Source organism: Mauremys mutica, chromosome 26 (assembly GCF_020497125.1).
Source record: "Mauremys mutica isolate MM-2020 ecotype Southern chromosome 26, ASM2049712v1, whole genome shotgun sequence".
Classification (NCBI taxonomy): Eukaryota; Metazoa; Chordata; order Testudines; family Geoemydidae; genus Mauremys; species Mauremys mutica.
In genome coordinates, this window is record NC_059097.1 from 8422525 (window position 1) to 8441708 (window position 19184).

The 19184-nt window shown below is 49.7% G+C and overlaps 1 protein-coding gene across 7 annotated transcripts in view; it reads left to right on the forward strand.

The window, feature by feature from the left end:
• Window positions 1-17679, forward strand: part of LOC123356638 (zinc finger protein 850-like) — a 40395-nt gene extending 22716 nt beyond the window's left edge. The window contains exons 1-6 of one of the 7 annotated variants that reach the window (XR_006575400.1): window positions 8664-8966; window positions 9579-9705; window positions 13491-13607; window positions 13953-15766; window positions 16636-16687; window positions 17544-17679. Coding sequence is in view for 5 of the 7 variants with exons in the window: in XM_045000004.1 (XP_044855939.1) it covers window positions 8694-8966; window positions 9579-9705; window positions 13491-13607; window positions 13953-15637 (2202 nt within the window). In the remaining 2 variants the exon portion in view is untranslated. Of the gene's footprint in view, window positions 1-8663; window positions 8967-9578; window positions 9706-11227; window positions 11243-13490; window positions 13608-13952; window positions 16991-17543 lie in introns of those variants that run through there. The other 6 variants (XR_006575399.1, XM_045000004.1, XM_045000005.1 and 3 more) reach the window with 6 other exon arrangements.
• The last annotated feature ends 1505 nt before the right edge of the window (window positions 17680-19184 follow it).

The following is a 19184-nucleotide window of genomic DNA, read 5'->3' on the forward strand; positions in this document are numbered from 1 at the left end:
TGCTTTGGCGGTAATTTGGCGGCGGGGGGTCCTTCCACTCCGGGACCCGCCGCCGAAGTGCCCTGAAGACCTGCCCCCCTGCCGCCAAATTGCCGCCAAAGATCTAGAGCGGAAGACGCTCCGGGGGCCCCAAAAACTGTCGTGGGGGCCCTGGGGCAAATGCCCACTTGCCCTCCCCCGCTCCCCGGGCGGCCCTGTACATAACACTGGCATCTGTCTGCATGGCTATGTACAGGTTTATGGTTTTGGAGCCTAACATGGTAGCTCTTCTCCCTCCAGACAACTATCACAGGCAGAAAAAGAGATATTTGACCCCATCTCTTCAGTGGCTGTTGTATACTTCTCACAAAGAAAATATACAGATACGGCATGCTTTACAGGGTGGGGGAACTACAGGTAGGCTCCTACTCTTTAGACGGTTATGCCGATGTTGAAGGGGTATGCACAGCCTTTGAGTTTAATGGGTTTTTTTTCACGGTTGTGTCACCTGTCATTGTGAAAAAGCACAAAACCCTATGATGGGGACATCTTTTGGGTTTCTTTATTACAAGACGCAGGGGAAGGGGAAGACACTTAGCTCTATAAATTTGGGGTGTGAAAAATCACACCGCTAACCGTCATAGCTATGCCAGGAAAAGCTCTAGATTACACACAGTCATAGTGGCAAAAAAGAATCCAGTAAATAAAATCAAGATAATTAAATGCCCATAAACTACATTAATGCAGAGTTATGGTGGCCCAGTGCTGCCTCCTGCCCTCCCAGTTAAGTTAAACCTCTGAAAACTAGGAAATGAAGAGTTAGCCATAACCACAACACAACCTTAACTCTGCCCCTTCCCTAACCCTGGGGTTGGCACTCGCCAACCCTGGGAGTGGTTCAGTAAGGCTGGTGCAAAGGTTTACAAAGGTCAGTGGTATCTTCTCCATCTCTGGAAGTCTTCAGGTCAAGACTAGATGCCTTTCTGGAAGATACTAAGCTCAATTCGGCAGTAAATGGATGAAATTCTGTGGCCTGTGTTACAGAAAAGGTCAGACTAGATGACCTAATAGTCACATCTGGCCATAAAAACCTATACATCTACAAGAGATATGGAGAAGGTCTAAAAGAACCTGTCAGTGTTTGTATGCTGTTGCACAGATGGAAATACTGGCATTTATTGGCATCCCCTCCAGCTGTGTGCAATCCGTCATCTCTAGCTATAATATGATGCTGGATGGATTACTGGGAGCAGCTTGGCAGAGCTGTGACTCTGATATGAAGGGAGGTGCATGTGAAACTTGGGAGAACCAAGTCTGCCCCATTTCTGTGCTGAGTGTTGTAGGTTGTGTCAGTGAAGGTGCACAAGGGCGTGTTCTTGTCATGGAGATTGTCAGCAGCCAGGTGGCATATGTATAAAGAGAAGTTGTTAGACTTTGTGCGGTTCTGCTCCTGTTCCCAGTGTGTTCTGTAGCAGGGGAGGGCAGAGGGATAGTGTGCGTGTCACTGGCATACTCTGGTGATGCGGAAACAGGGCAGAGCAGAGGTGGCATTGGGGGGTGTTGTGAACTTTAACTCTGCATTTCCCCTTCTAATAACCCAGGGGACAGGAACCCTTACCCAGCGAGGTCACAATCTCATACTTCTCCTGCATGACGTCTCTGTAGAGGGCTCTCTGAGTGGGCTTCAGCAGAGCCCCCTCTCCCCTGGTGAAATACACAGCCACCTCCTCGAAGGTCACCAGCCCCTGAAAGAGCAAGAGTCCAACACACAGGCCTTGGCTACACTTGAGAGTTACAGCGCTGTAAAGCCACCAACTCACTCTCCATCCACACTGGCAAGGCACATACAGCGCTGTATCTCCGTGGCTACAGTGCTGCTTGTACTCCACCTCCCCGAGAGGAATAAAGAGTATATAATGAGGCGCCAGTGTAAATAGGGAATAACCTTAGTACGCTGTGACTGACCTCTGGAAGCTTCCCATAATCTTTTTAAGTGAAGGTCCCGCTCTTTGTTTTGTTGTGAACTCCGGGCTCAGGGAGCTGCTTATCAAAAAAACAAACACAGCTCCTGTTTGCTGTGAATGAGCAGAGGCAGGAGGGCTCCCTTTGGAATGCCCACAGCTTGTGTTTGCTTGAAGGGAGGGGGCTTGAGGAAAGAAGCAGCACGGCACAGGGGAGGGAGTGGAGGGGTCCATTTCAGGGATGCTGCTTATCTGGTCTGTGAGGAAAAAAACAAACAGCTGCTGTTTGCTTTCACTGAATGAGAGGGGGTGGGGGAAGGGGTCGGAACTTGCAAGGCAGGGAGCTGACACAGTGTCGGCTCCAAAAATTCACTCTCTCTCTCTCTCTCTCTCTCTCTCCCCCCTACGCTCCCTGTCACACTCCACCTCACCACCCCCTTTTGAAAAGCACGCTGCAGCCACTTGAACGCTGGGATAGCTGCCCATAATGCACAGCTCCCAATGCCGCTGCAAATGTGGCCACAACAGTGCGCTGGTAGCTGTCAGTGTGGACAGACTGCAGCGCTTTCCCTACTCAGCTGTACGAAGACAGATTTAACTCCCAGCACTGTACAGCTGCAAGTGTAGCCATACCCTCAGTACCTGCTACCCCACTCACAGCCCCACCATTCACAGGGGAGAGGAGCCAATCAAATGGAAGCTCTGGGTGGATCTCAGTCAGGGCTGGCGCTAGGCACCAGCAAAGCAATCACGTGCTTGAGGCAGCCCAATTTCAGGGGTGGCATTCTGGCCACCTTATTTAATATTTTTTTCGCTTTGGCAGTTGCACTTTTTTTTTTTTTTTGGCTTGGCATGGCAAAAAACCTAGAGCCAGCCGTGAACACAGTCAACAGAGTCCCACCCCCACCCCGCTCAGAGCATCCAGGAAACACCAGGGTGAGGGGACAAAGAGAGAGCCCCTTGTCTCTCCCAGCAGATCCATCACACACCTACTAGCCACAGACTGATGCAGGAGATGGAGCCTGTAGCAGGGCCCAGGGAGAGCTCCCTGGTAGGAAGAGAATGGAGAGTCATTAATTTTAGGATAAATGGGGGAAGGATCTCCTTGGATTTTATATCTATATGTGATAATGAGAGAGAAAAGGGGAAGAAGTAGAGTGAATTTGTATCAGTATTTGAGAGGCAAATGGCACAAACAGGGAAAGGAAGCAATTATGTCCCGTCCCCCACCACACACACACACACACTTCTCCCCCTGGAATTTCCTGGCTGCACAGAGACAGTTCAGTCCCCTGTAGTGTGAAAAACTCTCTGTCTCAATGTGCTAATAGTAGCAGTAACTGATGTGTGAGGGGGTGTATGTAAAACATTTCACTGAATCAAGTCTTCTGCAGCACCTCAGTAGGTGACACCAGCCAGAGAGGAGCTGCAGTGACTGGGCATTGGGGTGCCTGTGCCTGGGAAGCCCATGCTGAGAGGGGGGAGGGGAAATCAAAAAGCCCCTCTGCTCCCTTGTTTGAGGGACCGTGTGCTCTGGCTGGCAGTTGGAGGCAGGTTTGAAAGCTCGAAGCCTCTGGTAATTGGCTGAGCCTTAATCAGTGGGCGGGGCATTCACTCAGGCCAGGGCTTTATAAAGCCGCGCACAAGCGACCAGGGAGCTTTGCGAACAGGGGCTGCTAACAGGGAGTTTCGCAAGGGAGTGTGGGAAGGGGAGAGGGAAGGGAGCGGGAGTCCCTCGCCGGCCCTAACCCCTTCCCTGTGGCCCCCCCCTAAAATCCTAAAACCTATAAACCAAACCACATTCCAAAACTACTTTCCGTAAACCACCCTTTCACTAACTAGGAGACAATGCAGGCAGAAGCCCAGCAGCAGAGTGGGGGCTATCCAGTTTATTGCACTGACTGTCGCATGTATGATTACCTGCCCTGTGGGCGGGTGGCGTATGTGTGCAGTCGGTGCAAGGAGCTCCTGGCCCTCAGAGACCATGTACGGACTTTGGAGGCCAGGGTGGCGGAACTGGAGGAGCTGAGAGAGGCAGAGAGGTATGTTGATGAGGCTTTCCGGGACACTGTAGAATTGTCCCACCTCCGCTTAGACAGCTCCTGTGCTGTTGAGGAGGAAGAAGGGCTCAGGGAAGTAGAGCAGTCAATGGGAGCAGAGGGAAACCTTCCCGTAGTTGGGACCCTCCTTCCAGATGGTGCTGGGGTTGCCTCTCGCACTGAGGTTGCCTCTCCAGGGGAGGGAACTCGAGTTTCTAGGAAAAGGCAGGTGTTAGTAATGGGAGATTCGATTATTAGAAATGTAGATAGCTGGGTCTGTGATGACCGGGAGAACCGTATGGTGACTTGCCTGCCTGGTGCGAAGGTTGCGGATCTCTCGAGGCATCTAGATAGACTTATGTGTAGTGCTGGGGAGGAGCCGGTGGTCGTGGTACATGTAGGTACCAATGACATAGGGAAGGGTAGGAGAGATGTCCTGGAAGCCAAATTTAGGCTGCTAGGGAAGAGACTGAAATCCAGGACCTCTATGGTGGCATTTTCAGAAATGCTCCCAGTTCCACGCGCAGGGCCAGGTAGGCAGGCAGAGCTTCAGAGTCTCAATGCGTGGATGAGACGATGGTGTAGAGAGGAGGGGTTCACGTTCATTAGGAACTGGGGAAACTTCTGGGATGGGAGGAGCCTATACAGGAGAGATGGGCTCCACCTAAACCAAAGTGGAACCAGACTGCTGGCACTAAACATTAAAAAGGTTGTAGAGCAGTTTTTAAACTAGGAGATGGGGGAAAGCCGACTGCTGCAGAGGAGCGTGTGGATCGGACTCAGACTTCTCTTAGGGGAGAGTCTGATGATAATCTCCAGGTTATAGTCAGGAGCAGAGGAATGAGAAGTATAATGTAAGGGCTGGATCAGATGATAAACAGTCACATAAAAAAGAATCTGGCACATCAGAAAAAGGTAGGCTAATAAACAGGGACAAGTTTTTAAAGTGCTTGTACACAAATGCCAGAAGTCTAAATAATAAGATGGGTGAACTAGAGTGTCTTGTGATAAAGGAGGATATAGATATAATGGGCATCACAGAAACCTGGTGGACTGAGAGCAATCAATGGGACACAATCATTCCGGGGTACAAAATATATCGGAAGGACAGAACAGGCCGTGCAGGGGGAGGAGTGGCACTATATGTTAAAGAAAGTGTAGATTCAAATGAAGTAAAAATCTTAAGCGAATCCACAGGTTCCATAGAGTCTCTATGGATAGAAATTTCATGCTCTAGTAAAAATATAACAGTAGGGATCTATTATCGACCACCTGACCAGGACAGTAATAGTGATGATGAAATGCTAAGGGAAATTAGAGAGGCTATCAAAATTAAGAACCCAATAATAGTGGGGGATTTCAATTATCCCCATATTGACTGGGAACATCTCACTTCAGGACGAAATGCCGAGATAAAATTTCTCGATACTTTAAATGACTGCTTCATGGAGCAGCTGGTACGGGAACCCACACGGGGAGAGGCGACTCTAGATTTAATCTTGAGTGGAGCACAGGAGCTGGTCCAAGAGGTAACTATAGCAGGACCGCTTGGAAATAGTGACCATAATACAATAGCATTCAACATCCCTGTGAGGGGAAGAACATCTCAACTGCCCAACACTGTGGCCTTTAATTTCAAAAGGGGGAACTATACAAAAATGAGGGGGTTAGTTAGACAAAAGTTAAAAGGTACAGTGACTAAAGTGAAATCCCTGCAAGTTGCATGGGCCCTTTTTAAAGACACCATAATAGAGGCCCAACTTCAATGTATACCCCAAATTAAGAAAAACAGTAAGAGAACTAAAAAAGAGCCACCGTGGCTTAACAACCATGTAAAAGAAGCAATGAGAGATAAAAAGACTTCCTTTAAAAAGTGGAAGTCAAATCCTAGTGAGGCAAATAGAAAGGAGCACAAACACTGCCAACTTAAGTGCAAGAGTGTAATAAGAAAAGCCAAAGAGGAGTTTGAAGAACGGCTAGCCAAAAACTCCAAAGGTAATAACAAAATGTTTTTTAAGTACATCAGAAGCAGGAAGCCTGCTAAACAACCAGTGGGGCCCCTTGATGATCAAAATTCAAAAGGAGCGCTTAAAGATGATAAAGTCATTGCGGAGAAACTAAATGGATTCTTTGCTTCAGTCTTCACGGCTGAGGATGTTAGGGAGATTCCCAAACCTGAGCTGGCTTTTGTAGGTGACAAATCTGAGGAACTGTCACAGATTGAAGTGTCACTAGAGGAGGTTTTGGAATTAATTGATAAACTCAACATTAACAAGTCACCGGGACCAGATGGCATTCACCCAAGAGTTCTGAAAGAACTCAAATGTGAAGTTGCGGAACTATTAACTAAGGTTTGTAACCTGTCCTTTAAATCGGCTTCGGTACCCAATGACTGGAAGTTAGCTAATGTAACGCCAATATTTAAAAAGGGCTCTAGGGGTGATCCCGGCAATTACAGACCGGTAAGTCTAACGTCGGTACCGGGCAAATTAGTTGAAACAATAGTAAAGAATAAAATTGTCAGACACATAGAAAAACATAAACTCTTGAGCAATAGTCAACATGGTTTCTGTAAAGGGAAATCGTGTCTTACTAATCTATTAGAGTTCTTTGAAGGGGTCAACAAACATGTGGACAAGGGGGATCCGGTGGACATAGTGTACTTAGATTTCCAGAAAGCCTTTGACAAGGTCCCTCACCAAAGGCTCTTACGTAAATTAAGCTGTCATGGGATAAAAGGAAAGGTCCTTTCATGGATTGAGAACTGGTTAAAGGACAGGGAACAAAGGGTAGGAATTAATGGTAAATTCTCAGAATGGAGAGGGGTAACTAGTGGTGTTCCCCAAGGGTCAGTCCTAGGACCAATCCTATTCAATTTATTCATAAATGATCTGGAGAAAGGGGTAAACAGTGAGGTGGCAAAGTTTGCAGATGATACTAAACTACTCAAGATAGTTAAGACCAAAGCAGATTGTGAAGAACTTCAAAAAGATCTCACAAAACTAAGTGATTGGGCAACAAAATGGCAAATGAAATTTAATGTGGATAAATGTAAAGTAATGCACATTGGAAAAAATAACCCCAACTATACATACAACATGATGGGGGCTAATTTAGCTACAACGAGTCAGGAAAAAGATCTTGGAGTTATAGTGGATAGTTCTCTGAAGATGTCCACGCAGTGTGCAGAGGCGGTCAAAAAAGCAAACAGGATGTTAGGAATCATTAAAAAGGGGATAGAGAATAAGACTGAGAATATATTATTGCCCTTATATAAATCCATGGTACGCCCACATCTCGAATACTGTGTACAGATGTGGTCTCCTCACCTCAAAAAAGATATTCTAGCACTAGAAAAGGTTCAGAAAAGAGCAACTAAAATGATTAGGGGTTTAGAGAGGGTCCCATATGAGGAAAGATTAAAGAGGCTAGGACTCTTCAGTTTGGAAAAGAGAAGACTAAGGGGGGACATGATAGAGGTATATAAAATCATGAGTGATGTTGAGAAAGTGGATAAGGAAAAGTTATTTACTTATTCCCATAATACAAGAACTAGGGGTCACCAAATGAAATTAATAGGCAGCAGGTTTAAAACAAATAAAAGGAAGTTCTTCTTCACGCAGCGCACAGTCAACTTGTGGAACTCCTTACCTGAGGAGGTTGTGAAGGCTAGGACTATAACAATGTTTAAAAGGGGACTGGATAAATTCATGGTGGCTAAGTCCATAAATGGCTATTAGCCAGGATGGGTAAGAATGGTGTCCCTAGCCTCTGTTCGTCAGAGGATGGAGATGGATGGCAGGAGAGAGATCACTTGATCGTTGCCTTTTAGGTTCACTCCCTCAGGGGCACCTGGCATTGGCCACTGTCGGTAGACAGATACTGGGCTAGATGGACCTTTGGTCTGACCCGGTACGGCCTTTCTTATGTTCTTATGTTCTCCCCACAGCCTATTACTGCAAGCACTGGGGTCGCGCTGGAGTGTAACTGTTCCCCCCGCTGCCTGTGCCGGGGTTTTGCCCGGTCACCCTCAGTTCCTCCCCGCCCAACCCTGATTTTGCCCTTCAGTCCCTATCCTAACCCTGCCTCCGGCTGCTTCACCGCCCCCCTCCCCGAGCAGTCACTTTCCACCCCCTGCTCAGACCCGGGCCACCCCTCTGCTCCGATTTACCACTTTTAACCCGTGTAAAAAGCAGTCAGCAGAATCAGACGCCGAATGAGGGCAGAGAGAAGGGCAGTGGCTTCAGCAGATGTTACTGAGCATGCTCAGTGCAGCCTCGGTATCTAAGATAAGAGACACACGGTCCCCGCGACCCTCCCCCGGAGACTGGGACTTGCCCTGCAGCACCTCCCCCTCCCGCAAGGGAGCTGCAGGTTGGGGGCTGGGACTTGCCCTGCAGCCCCCCCCCCCCACGCTGCACGGAGCTGGGGGGCGTGTGTCTGCGCACCATTTCCTTACTGCAGCATCCCGCGGCGCTGGGGCTGCGCGCCTCCCAGCCACCCAGTGACCGGGACCACCGCCCTACCCCCCTGTCTGGCGCCAGGGCCGGAAGCTCAGAGCCCCACAGCTCCGGGGGGGGGAACTGGCTGAGGATCCGCCCCCTCCCCAGGCCGCGTACAAAGCTGGCGGGGCGGGAAGGAGAAGGGGAGCCCCGCCCACCCCACCGCCCGAAAGAAAGTGACGGCTGCACCAACCCCCCCCCCCGCCTCCGCAATGTCCGGCCTGCACCGACCCGCCGCCTCCAGCCTCCGCGACTCACACGCGCCGGGGGCGGCCCGGGCCCCGCACACGCGGCCCCGCCGGGAGCGGTGCAGCCGGGCTGGTATCTGCAGGACACACGGGAAGGGGCACGAGCAGCTGGGAGCGGCCGGGCTGGAGGCAGCAGGAGGCAGGACTTGGGGGCACCAAAGCCCGGAGATCGGGCACGGGGCAGCCGGGGAGGGGCCGTTCTCCAGGGGGAACCAGCCCCGGAGCCAGAGACTCCAGGTGAGCGAGAGCCCCCGGGGGCCGGGCCGGGGCCGGGCAGGAAAGTGACTCTCCGCCCCGGGGAGCCTCAGACGCTGCAGCCCCCGGGAACCTGCTCCCTGGTGGCCACGTGCTGCCAGCAGCGCCGGGGCCGCCCGAGCCGGAGCCGAGCCGCTGTTCTGCCCCCGCTGGGATGGGGGGGGGGGCGTTAATTGGCTCCTTTCCCTGTTTGTGCCTCTCGCCTCTCACCCACTGATAGAAATTCTCTCTAGTTCTGCCCCTTTTCTCTCTGTGTCACATATGGATCATCAGTTCCAAGGAGATCCCGCCCCTATTTCCCCTAAAAGTATTGATTCTCCCTTCTCTTCCTACCAGGCAGCTCTCCCTGGGCCCTGCTAGGGGCTCCATCTCCTGTATCAGTTGGTGGCTAGTAGGGGGGTGATGGCTCTGCTGGGAGAGACAAGGGGCTCCCTCTTCGTTCCCCTCCCCCTGGTGTTTCCTGGATGCTCTGAGCAGGGTGGGACTCTGTTGACTGCGATCCACCCAGAGCTTCCATTTGGCTCCTCTCCCCCAGGAATAGTGGGGCTGTGAGTGGGGCAGCAGGTACTGAGTGTTGGACTCTTGCTCTTTCAGGGGCCGGTGACTTTCGAGGAGGTGGCTGTGTACTTTACCAGGGAAGAGGGGGCTCTGCTGGACCCGTCTCAGAAAGCCCTCTACAGAGACAACATGCAGGAGAACTGTGAGAATGTGACCTCGCTGGGTAAGGATTCCCATCCCCTCAGTTCTTAGAAGGGGAAATGCAGAGTTAAGGTTCATAACACCCCACAATGCCACCTCTGCCTTGCCCTGTTTCCGCATCACCAGAGCAAGCCCATGACATGTGCACTAGCCCTCTGCCCTCCCCTGCTACAGAACACTCTGGGAACAGGAGCAGAACCGCACAAAGTCTAACAACTTCTCTTTACACATTGTCAGCAGCCTGGTGACATCTCTCCATGACAAGAACACGCCCTTGTGCACCTTCACTGACACAACCTACAACACTCAGCACAGAAATGGGGCAGACTTGGTTCTCCCAAGTTTCACATGCACCTCCCTTCATATCAGAGTCACAGCTCTGCCAAGCTGCTCTCAGTAATACATCCAGCATCGTATTCTAGCTAGAGATGACGGAGTGACAGCTGGAGGGGATGCCAGTATTCTGATCTGTGCAACACAACACACACAGTGGCATGCTCTCTTTGTCCTTCCTTGTAGCTCTTGTAGATTTATAGGTTTTTACGGCCAGATGTGACTATTAGGTCATCTAGTCTGACCTCTTATATAACACAGGCCAGATAATTACATCAATTTCCTGCCAAGTTGAGCTGAATAACTTGTGTTGGATTAAATCATCTTCCAGAAAGGCATCTAGTCTTCCTGAAGACTTCGTGAGATGTTGATGCTGCCACTTCCCTGGTAACTTATAAACCTTTGCACCAGCCTTCCTGAACTATTCCCAGTGGCGAGTTCCAACTCCAGGGAAAGGGAAGGGGCAGAGTTAAGGTTGTGTTGCGGTTGTGACATGTACTTTAACTCTTCATTTCCTAGTTTTCAGAGGTTTAACTTTAGTTCCAATCACATGCTGGGAGGGCAGGAGGCAGCACTGGGCCACCATAACTCTGCATTAATGTAGTTTATGGGCATTGAATTACCTTCATTCTATTCAATAGTGGTTTGTTTTTTTTCTTCCCCTGCTATAACGGGGGGATAGCTCAGTGGTTTGAGCATTGGCCTGCTAAACCCAGGGTTGTGAATTCAATCCTTGAGGGGGCCATTTAGGGATCTGGGGCAAAAATCTGTCTGGGGATTGGTCCTGCTTTGAGCAGGGGGTTGGACTAGATTACCCCCTTCCAACCCTGATATTCTATGATTCTACCCTAGAGCTTTTGCTCTCCTAGCTCTGTTGGTTAGTGGTGTGATTTTTCACACCCCAAACTTACAGAGCTACATGGAAAAACTTTTAAGTGCAGACCAAGCAAATGTCTGCATATGGATATTAGGGCACTTTAAAATACCATGCTTGATGCAAACATGTTGGAATCAGAGGGCAAAGCTTCCACAAGGAATTTCAGCAGAATGCAAGAAAAATGCACAACACACCTTGACTTAAAGCTACCAGAGGGAGGGCTCAGGTGTGGTTCAGGTTCAATGGCCACAGCACATCCCCTTAAGCCAACCCTTTACTGTGACAGCAGATTGCAGGAAACCCTCTAGCTGTTAACAGGAACTCAGTCCTGTAGCACGTCTGCATTTCAGTGTCCCAGACTCACCAGTTTGGCTTGTGCTGCTCTGAAATTCCAAATTCTGCAGGTATTGGCATTTATCTCAGTTAGTACGTAGCACCCGCTGCCTCTTTAGGAAACCAGGACTGAAAAAGTCAGGTGACTGAGGTCTGTCAGGGAACAAGAAGAATCATAGTTTCAACCCCAGCTGAATGTTAAATGAGCAAGATGATTTTGTAAAAAGCTGCCTCTGGTGGCAGGGCTGTTTCTCAGGGACCTCGTGATCAGATCACTCCGTATTGGACCCATAACCCTTCCTGGAATGTCCATAAACCCCAGAAAATATCAAGACAATTTGAATAAATGTGGCTTTTAGCATAGCTAGAATAATTGATCTTTAAACAGAAAATAATGCTTCCACCAATCTAGCTACTGCCACTCAGGGAGGTGGATGACCTATGCCAAGGGGAGACCCCTTTCCATTGTTGTAGTAATATCTACACCCCTGGTCTGTCCTATCCCTTACTGCGCTGAATCCCACCAGTCCATGCTCACCGGTCCTGGCCTTCCTACAACTCTCCTTGTGTCTGGGTGTCTCTCTGTGGTTACGGAGCAGGTCCAAGGTGACTTCCCCTCTGGCTGGAGCCTTTACTGTCTGGGGCATGGGGTTACTGTGTCTGTGTTTTGGGAGCCCCTTTGATGAGGAGCTGTGACTGGGGGTGGTGGTGGTGGGGTGTCACACTGACATTGTTCAATCAGGGCAAACCGCAACAAATGGGGCAGATGATCCCCCAAACTGGTGGTTATTTCTAATAATGAGATTCACCAATCCAGCAACAAAACAGCTTCTACAATCCCTTCCTGCTTACCCAGAATTCAGTAACACCGTTCCCTTGGAACAATGCAGCCTTGGGCTCCCGCCCAGACAGCCAAGTTAAATATGAGGAGGATTATTGACAATCTTGTTCATCATATGAAAAGTTCTACCAGTCCCAAAGGATCGGACACATTACCCACCAGGTCAGGGAATAGTTCAGCTCTTACCCAAATCCACGCTTACTGCCAATTCTTATTAACTAAACTAAGATTTATTAAAACAGAAAAGAGAGTGAGTATTGGTTAAAAGACCATGATCCATTCAGATATGAGTCGAGTTCTTAGGTCAGCGTCAAAGTGGTAAATAGTTCTTCCAGAATTAGTTCCATAGGTCACAGTCCAATGCCCAATATTGGGGTAACCCAGACAGGAGCAGGGAACCTTGGCCTTGTGACTCAAACATCCCCTGATGAAGCTTAAGCAGATCTGAGATAACAGAGTCAGGGCCCACGAGTTCTTTTTATGGCTCTCTGGCAGCCTCTTGACAGCTGACATTCCTTGGGTGCAGCATTGTGGCTTGAAATAACCCCACCTATTTCCTATGCATGCACAGGTAACTAGTTGCATTCATCAGCCTAAGGTAATTCTCCATTGAGCAGTTCATAGACCAGTGGTGGGCACCCTGTAGCCTGCGGGCCGCATGTGGCCTGTCAAGGTAAATCGGGGGCGGACCAACAGACAGTTTGTTTACCTTTGCATGGCAGTCCACAGCTCCCAGTTTCCACGGTTCGCCGTTCCCGGCCAATGGGAGCGGTGGGAAGTGGTGGCCCGCAGCTCCCATTGGCTGGAAACGGTGAACCGCAGCCACTGGGAGCTGTCATGCAAATGTTTGGCAGCCCGCCAGCGGTTTCCCCTGATGGGCAGCAGGTTGTCCACCACTGTCATAGACATTTTACCTCAAACTTCAAAGTTTGACAATGACATTATTGCACCCAAGTTTCATCTAAATGTTAATATTCCCTTTTGCTCTCTGATTCAGTAGATATAGTGACAGACAGGAACCGTCTGTTTACATGGTTAACATCTAACAAACTCTCTCAAAATACCAGTTTGCATTTCAGAGCTCTCATCTATGGGACTTGGCTACGTTAGCTATTTATAAGGAATAGCCCTAAGTACATACATTGCTAATATGACTTTAAAGGCTGAATTTGGGTAATGTAGCCTGCTAGTTGCTAAACCTTTCTGTCTCAATGTCACGGGAGTGTCTGGCTGGGTGTGTTCCCAGCAGAGATGGGGATAATTAAATGCCTCATATGCAGAGTGTCCTGCACCTTGGAGCACCTGGCAAGCTGCCTCAAGCATTTTACTGCTTTACGATAGGCTGGGTTAAAACCAATAGATGCTTCTTTGTGAGAAATGTGCCATGAACTCCCCTGATCTCCCTTGTTTTCTATCCCCTCAGCAGGGTTTCCTGTTCCCAAACCTGACATGATCTCCCAGCTGGAACGAGGGGAGGAGCCGTGGGCCCTGGATCTCCAGGGCTCTGAGGCAGGAGAGATCCTGAGAGCTGCCTGTGCAGGTGAGGGATCCTTAAACCAATTCAAAAATGCTCCGTGGCTGAAGGAAAGAGCTGGGACTCCCTAAAAAGGCCTTGGAAGCTCTCGGAGATCAGGAGTATCTTCAGGAGGCCTTGTACCCTATGGGCAGCTATCGTTCACGGCTTCCTACCCATCCTCACTGACACCCGCCAGCAGCTCCCTGCCTGACAGATACAATTCTGCCTCCACATCCCCTCTTCTCGCTGCTATGGAGAAAACTTGAGGAGAATACACTATCTGGGTTTTTTTCCTGTCTCTCCAGCTCTAATTTCAGTTTGTTTCTTTCTTTTCCACCCTTGTTTCTGATGTTTCTCTCTCTGTCCTAGCAGGTGCTGGGATGGTGAGTGAGAACAAGGAGCTGAATCCTGAGCAGGAAGATGCTGAGCAAGTGGAACCACACGGGGAATTATTGCAAGGATCCCAAGGGAATGTGTCCAGGCTTCATGTGCAAGGAAAAGCCTGTGAGAGTCAGCACAGGCCAGAGAGGCAGCAGGAAATCCAACCCAGGGAGAAAGTGGGCAAATCCATTAATTGTCAGGGGACTCACCAGTACTCCAAGGAAATCACAGCCCAGCAGAGAATACCCACAGGAGAGAGAAAAAACACATGCACTGAGTGTGGGAAACACTTCACTCTGATCTCCACCCTCGTTAGACATCAGCGGATCCACACGGGAGAGCGCCACTACAAATGCTGTGAGTGCGGGAAACAGTTCAGTGAGAAATCAAACCTCATTACTCATCAGACAAGCCACACAAGAGAGAGACCCTACGAGTGCTGTGAGTGCGGGAAAAGCTTCACGCGGAGCTCTACCCTTACTAGACATCAGAGGATCCACACAGGAGACAGACCCTATGAATGCCGTGAGTGTGGGAAAAAGTTCACTCAGAGCTCAGTCCTTATTAATCATCAGAGAATGCACACAGGAGAGCGCCCCTATACATGCTGTGAGTGCGGGCAAACATTCGCTCAGAGCTCAGCCCTATTTAAACATGAGAAGATCCACACAGGAGAGCGCCCCTATGAATGCTCTGAGTGCGGGAAACAATTCATTGAGAAATCAAAATTTATCAAACATCAGACAAGCCACACGGGAGAGAGACCCTATGAATGTTGTGAGTGCGGGAAACAGTTCAGTGAGAAATCAAACCTTACTAAACATCAGACAAGTCACACAGACGAGAGACCCTACGAGTGCTGCGAGTGCGGGAAAAGCTTCACACGGAGCTCATCCCTTATTAGACATCAGAGGATCCACACAGGAGAGAGACCGTATAAATGCTGCGAGTGCGGGAAAAGCTTTGCTTTCAAATCAGATGTTGTTAAACATCAGAGGGTCCACACGGGAGAGCGCCCTTATGAGTGCTGTGAGTGCGGGAGACAGTTCAGTCAGAAATCAAACCTTAGTGCACATCAGAGAGGCCACACACAGCAGAGTCCCTTTGAGTGCTGTGAGTGTGGGAAAAAGTTCACTCAGCGCTCAGGCCTTATTAATCACCAGAGAATCCACACAGGAGAGCGCCCCTATACATGCTCTGAGTGGGGGAAACAGTTCAGTGAGAAATCAAACGTTATTAAACATCAGACAGGCCACACAGGAGAGAGACCCTATGAGTGCTGCGAGTGCGGGAAAAGGTTCACTCAGCGCTCAGGCCTTATTAATCACCAGAGAATCCACACAGGAGAGCGCCCCTACACATGCTGTGAGTGTGGGAAAAAGTTCACTCAGAGCTCAGGCCTTATTAAACATCGGAGGATCCACACAGGAGAGAAACCCTATGAGTGCTGTGAGTGCGGGAAACACTTCACTGAGAGCTCATCTCTTATTAGACATCAGGGGATCCACACGGGAGAGAGACCATATGAATGCTGTGAGTGTGGGAAAAGCTTCACTTTTAAATCAGACCTTATTAATCATCAGAGGATTCACACACAAGAGCAGCCTGTGAATGCAGGAAAAGTTTCATCCGGAGCTCACAACTTAACAGACATCAGCGATTTCACAGGATAGAGACACGCCATAAACACTTTGTGCAGGGCAGAGAAAAGATTGTTTTAAAGCCATTTGCAAATTCCAACAAAGGGACTTTTTAGGGCTGTTTGCACCATTTGCATCACCCTGTTCTCTCAGCTCCCCCAGGTGAGTTGCCCTGTGCCCTTTGCAGGTCACCGTTTTCTGGGGTGAATCCCATGGTCCTTTCTACCAACTCCGTTGTCCTGTGGGTCATGGGAGTGTGTGTCACTCTGGCCAGGAGTGTCCATCAGCCTCATGTGGGGTTAATAGGGGTGACCTCAGGTAGGAGAAATCTAAAATTGACCTAGGCTTTGCCTCCTCTAAGATTTTCCAGCCTGCTGGAGGTAGCTATCCTAATGTAAACACCCCGCTAGATGTGCCGTGCTGACAGAGCCCAGGCACAGGGGTCGGGGTTACCTAGCACCTTCCCCTTTGACCTGTCCTAGTCAACACCAATTTTCATACTTGAGACAAGCCCTGAGCGGCACTTTTATACTCTTACCGCACTAGCAGAGCGATTGTTAGTCACCAAGTTTCTCCTTTTGGCGACAGATTGTCTCATTCCCAGTTGTTCTCACGCTGGTCCAGGTTGGGCTGGGGGGCAGGTTGTTTTCTTTTTATCATTTCCCTTAATGAGAATCTATTTCAATATAAGGAAGAGGAGGAGCAGGACTGGGACAAATGTATCATTTTGGCCTCTATGACACTGGAAGGAAATGGGGTGAGTCGTCGGGATTACCTCCTTCCCCATTGCCGTCACTAGGCCTGCTCACTCCAGCAGCTGGGTTCTGTCTGAGCCACAATGGAGTTTTATCCACCTCTGTTCTACCCCTCCACCTCCCACAGAGTCTCTGCACTTTGTAGCAAATTGATCCTAAATCCGACTTGTTAGGGCTGGAGATGAAGGTGTCCCAGACCTGGATGGGGAATTTCCATGGATCCCAAACACAGTGTGATCATTCTGAGTTTAAATCCCAGTTTCTGTCTATTGACAGAGCCACTTCTGGACATTTTCCTGCTGAGCTGGGATCGTTTGCACACGAGAAGGTCAGCAATTTTTCCCAATTACGATGATGCTAATTTTCTTTTTTTGTCAATAACACAATTTCATAATAATGAAGTGCTGTGGAGTGAAGCCGGTTTGAATGGATCGGAGGAGAAAGTGACGGGGGAATCTGCTCTCCTGGTTTTTGAGTTATTGGCTGTAACCTGCTCTAGAATTTAATTTTATATGAAATTGAAACTGACTCATACAGAGCTAGCTGAGTGATGTTAAGAATAGTTTAGGTTTAGTGAGCTGTGTTCTTCACTTTATTTGTTTTATACATTTCATTAAAATGAACAAAGAGATAGTGAGTCATGTCTTTCAATAAGCTACATGGGTCAGAACCATGGAGCATCTGGGTGGAGATCAGCCAGTCCAAGTCGGAGCCTTATCAGCTCCCTCTGTGTTAACCCTTCAGTTCTCACATGAGAGCAGCTGTAGGGGGAGCGGGGGTGAGAACCCATCTCAGCTCCCACTGCATCCTAGGGAGCTCAGAGCATCGCAAGGGAAAATGAGTTCCCCTATGCAGGCTTTTAAGAGTAGGGAGTTGGTGGAAGGGTTGGGTATCTCTAAGTAAGGGTGGGATGGCGGTGGATTTCTCTGCTGTCACTGTCATGACCAGGACAGCCAGCACACCCATCTAGCTTGCCCTGGGGTTGTCTGGTCAGGATCAGCTGAAGTTGGGGGTCTGGGTTGAAGGGTTGTAAATGGAGGGGAAGAGATTGTGCCTTTCAGCCATTGTGGTGTTGGCAGACTGAAGATGTGTTTGTGTTTTGGGAGAACATGGGGGGAATGACTGAAAGAGGGCAGAGTTAAGGTTGTGTAGGCAACCTTAACTCTTGGTTTCCTATTTTTCAGGCGTGTGAGTTTTGCTGAAGTTGAGGTTCTCCAGGCAGACAACATCCCACCAGACACTTAACTCCTCATTAATGATGGTTTTTGCCCTTTAGTTATCTTTTGGGGAATTCTACACCAAAAAATTAAAAATTCTGCACACAATATTTTAAAATTTTATATATTTTATTTGTCAAAGTAGCACAACATATTCACTCCAGTTTCAGTTATTCAAAATACCTGTCAACAACTATGTCAACACTACAGACAACAGCAAAAATGATTCCCCAAGGGGAAGAGAGTTAACAAAACCCCTACAACAACCCAATTCTAGATGGGGGATGCTGGAGGGGGCTGTGTGGGGGCCCCCAGAGCCCAGACACCTGCACTCCCATCCTTCCAGAGCCCAGCTGCAGGACAGCTGCCAGGCACAAGCCCCCCAGAGCCCAGCTGCAGGACAGCTGCCAGACACGAGCCCCCCTCCCCCCAGAGCCCAGCTGCAGGACAGCTGCCAGACACGAGCCCCCCTCCCCCCAGAGCCCAGCTGCAGGACAGCTGCCAGACACGAGCCCCCCTCCCCCCAGAGCCCAGCTGCAGGACAGCTGCCAGACACCAGCACTGCCCTCCCCACAGAGCCTAGCCACGGGGCAGCCCCTGGCCCAGACTCCAACACCCCAGGGGCTCTACTCCCCCCAACTTCTTTACTGTCCTGCCAGGGGACGTGGTGTGGTGCAGCCCTGCCCTTCCCCACTCTTTGCCAGAGCTGGCAGGGTCTCCCAGGCCCTCTCCCGTCCCCAGGAGCATGAGGCTCAGGCAGAGCGTGCAGCTTCCAGCCCTGCCAGACTGGGTGCTCTGCTCCCTGTGAGCTGGGTGTCTTTATAAAAGAGAGAAAGACAAGAAAATCCAATGAAGTCCCAGGAAGAAGTTAGCAGATTTCTTCCCCCTCCCAAGCCCCTTTTTTCTGCACAACCCTTTTCTGTGTGTGAGGGGTGAGACAGAGGACGCTGGGGAGTCAATGACAAAAAGGGAAATTAGCTGGTTAAATGGGACATGAGGAAAACAGAGACGTTGTCGCCATTGGAGTAAAAGAAGTTTACACCAGCTGAGGATCTGGCCCATTTACTCCAATGGAGGCAGGATGATTAACATCAGCTGGGGATCTGGCCCATCTGCTTGTCTTTCCCCCAATCCTGATCACAGACCCTAACAGCTGTTGCTGCCCCTCGGTCCCAGCTGTGAGGGGGGTGAAGCCCTTTCATTCTGCAGTGCCTCGTTCCCATACAACTGAGGGACTTCAGCTGCCCTCTGTCCCCAGGCCCCTCACTCCCAATACAGCTCATAGTGCTCCATGGGGCCTTCTGCCAGGAGAGGTTCATTGCAGGGGGATGGGTCCCTGTTTGCCTGTTCTCTCTAGCTAGGACTGTCCAGGGTGCCCAGAACTGGGGTGTCAGAGCGCCGTGGTCCTGTGTGGAGCTGCCATTCACCTTCCCCTCCTTTGGTCTCCTCTTGCCTTGAATCCAGCCTTTTTTCTCTCCACCACCATCATCCTAAACATGCCGCACTTGCCTCCTGTAAGAGACACTGTCCCTGTTGTGTGTAAATAGGCTTCTCTGTAACCTCTGCCTGCTTCCTCCACTCCATTTCCTCACCAGTCAGTCTGTGCCG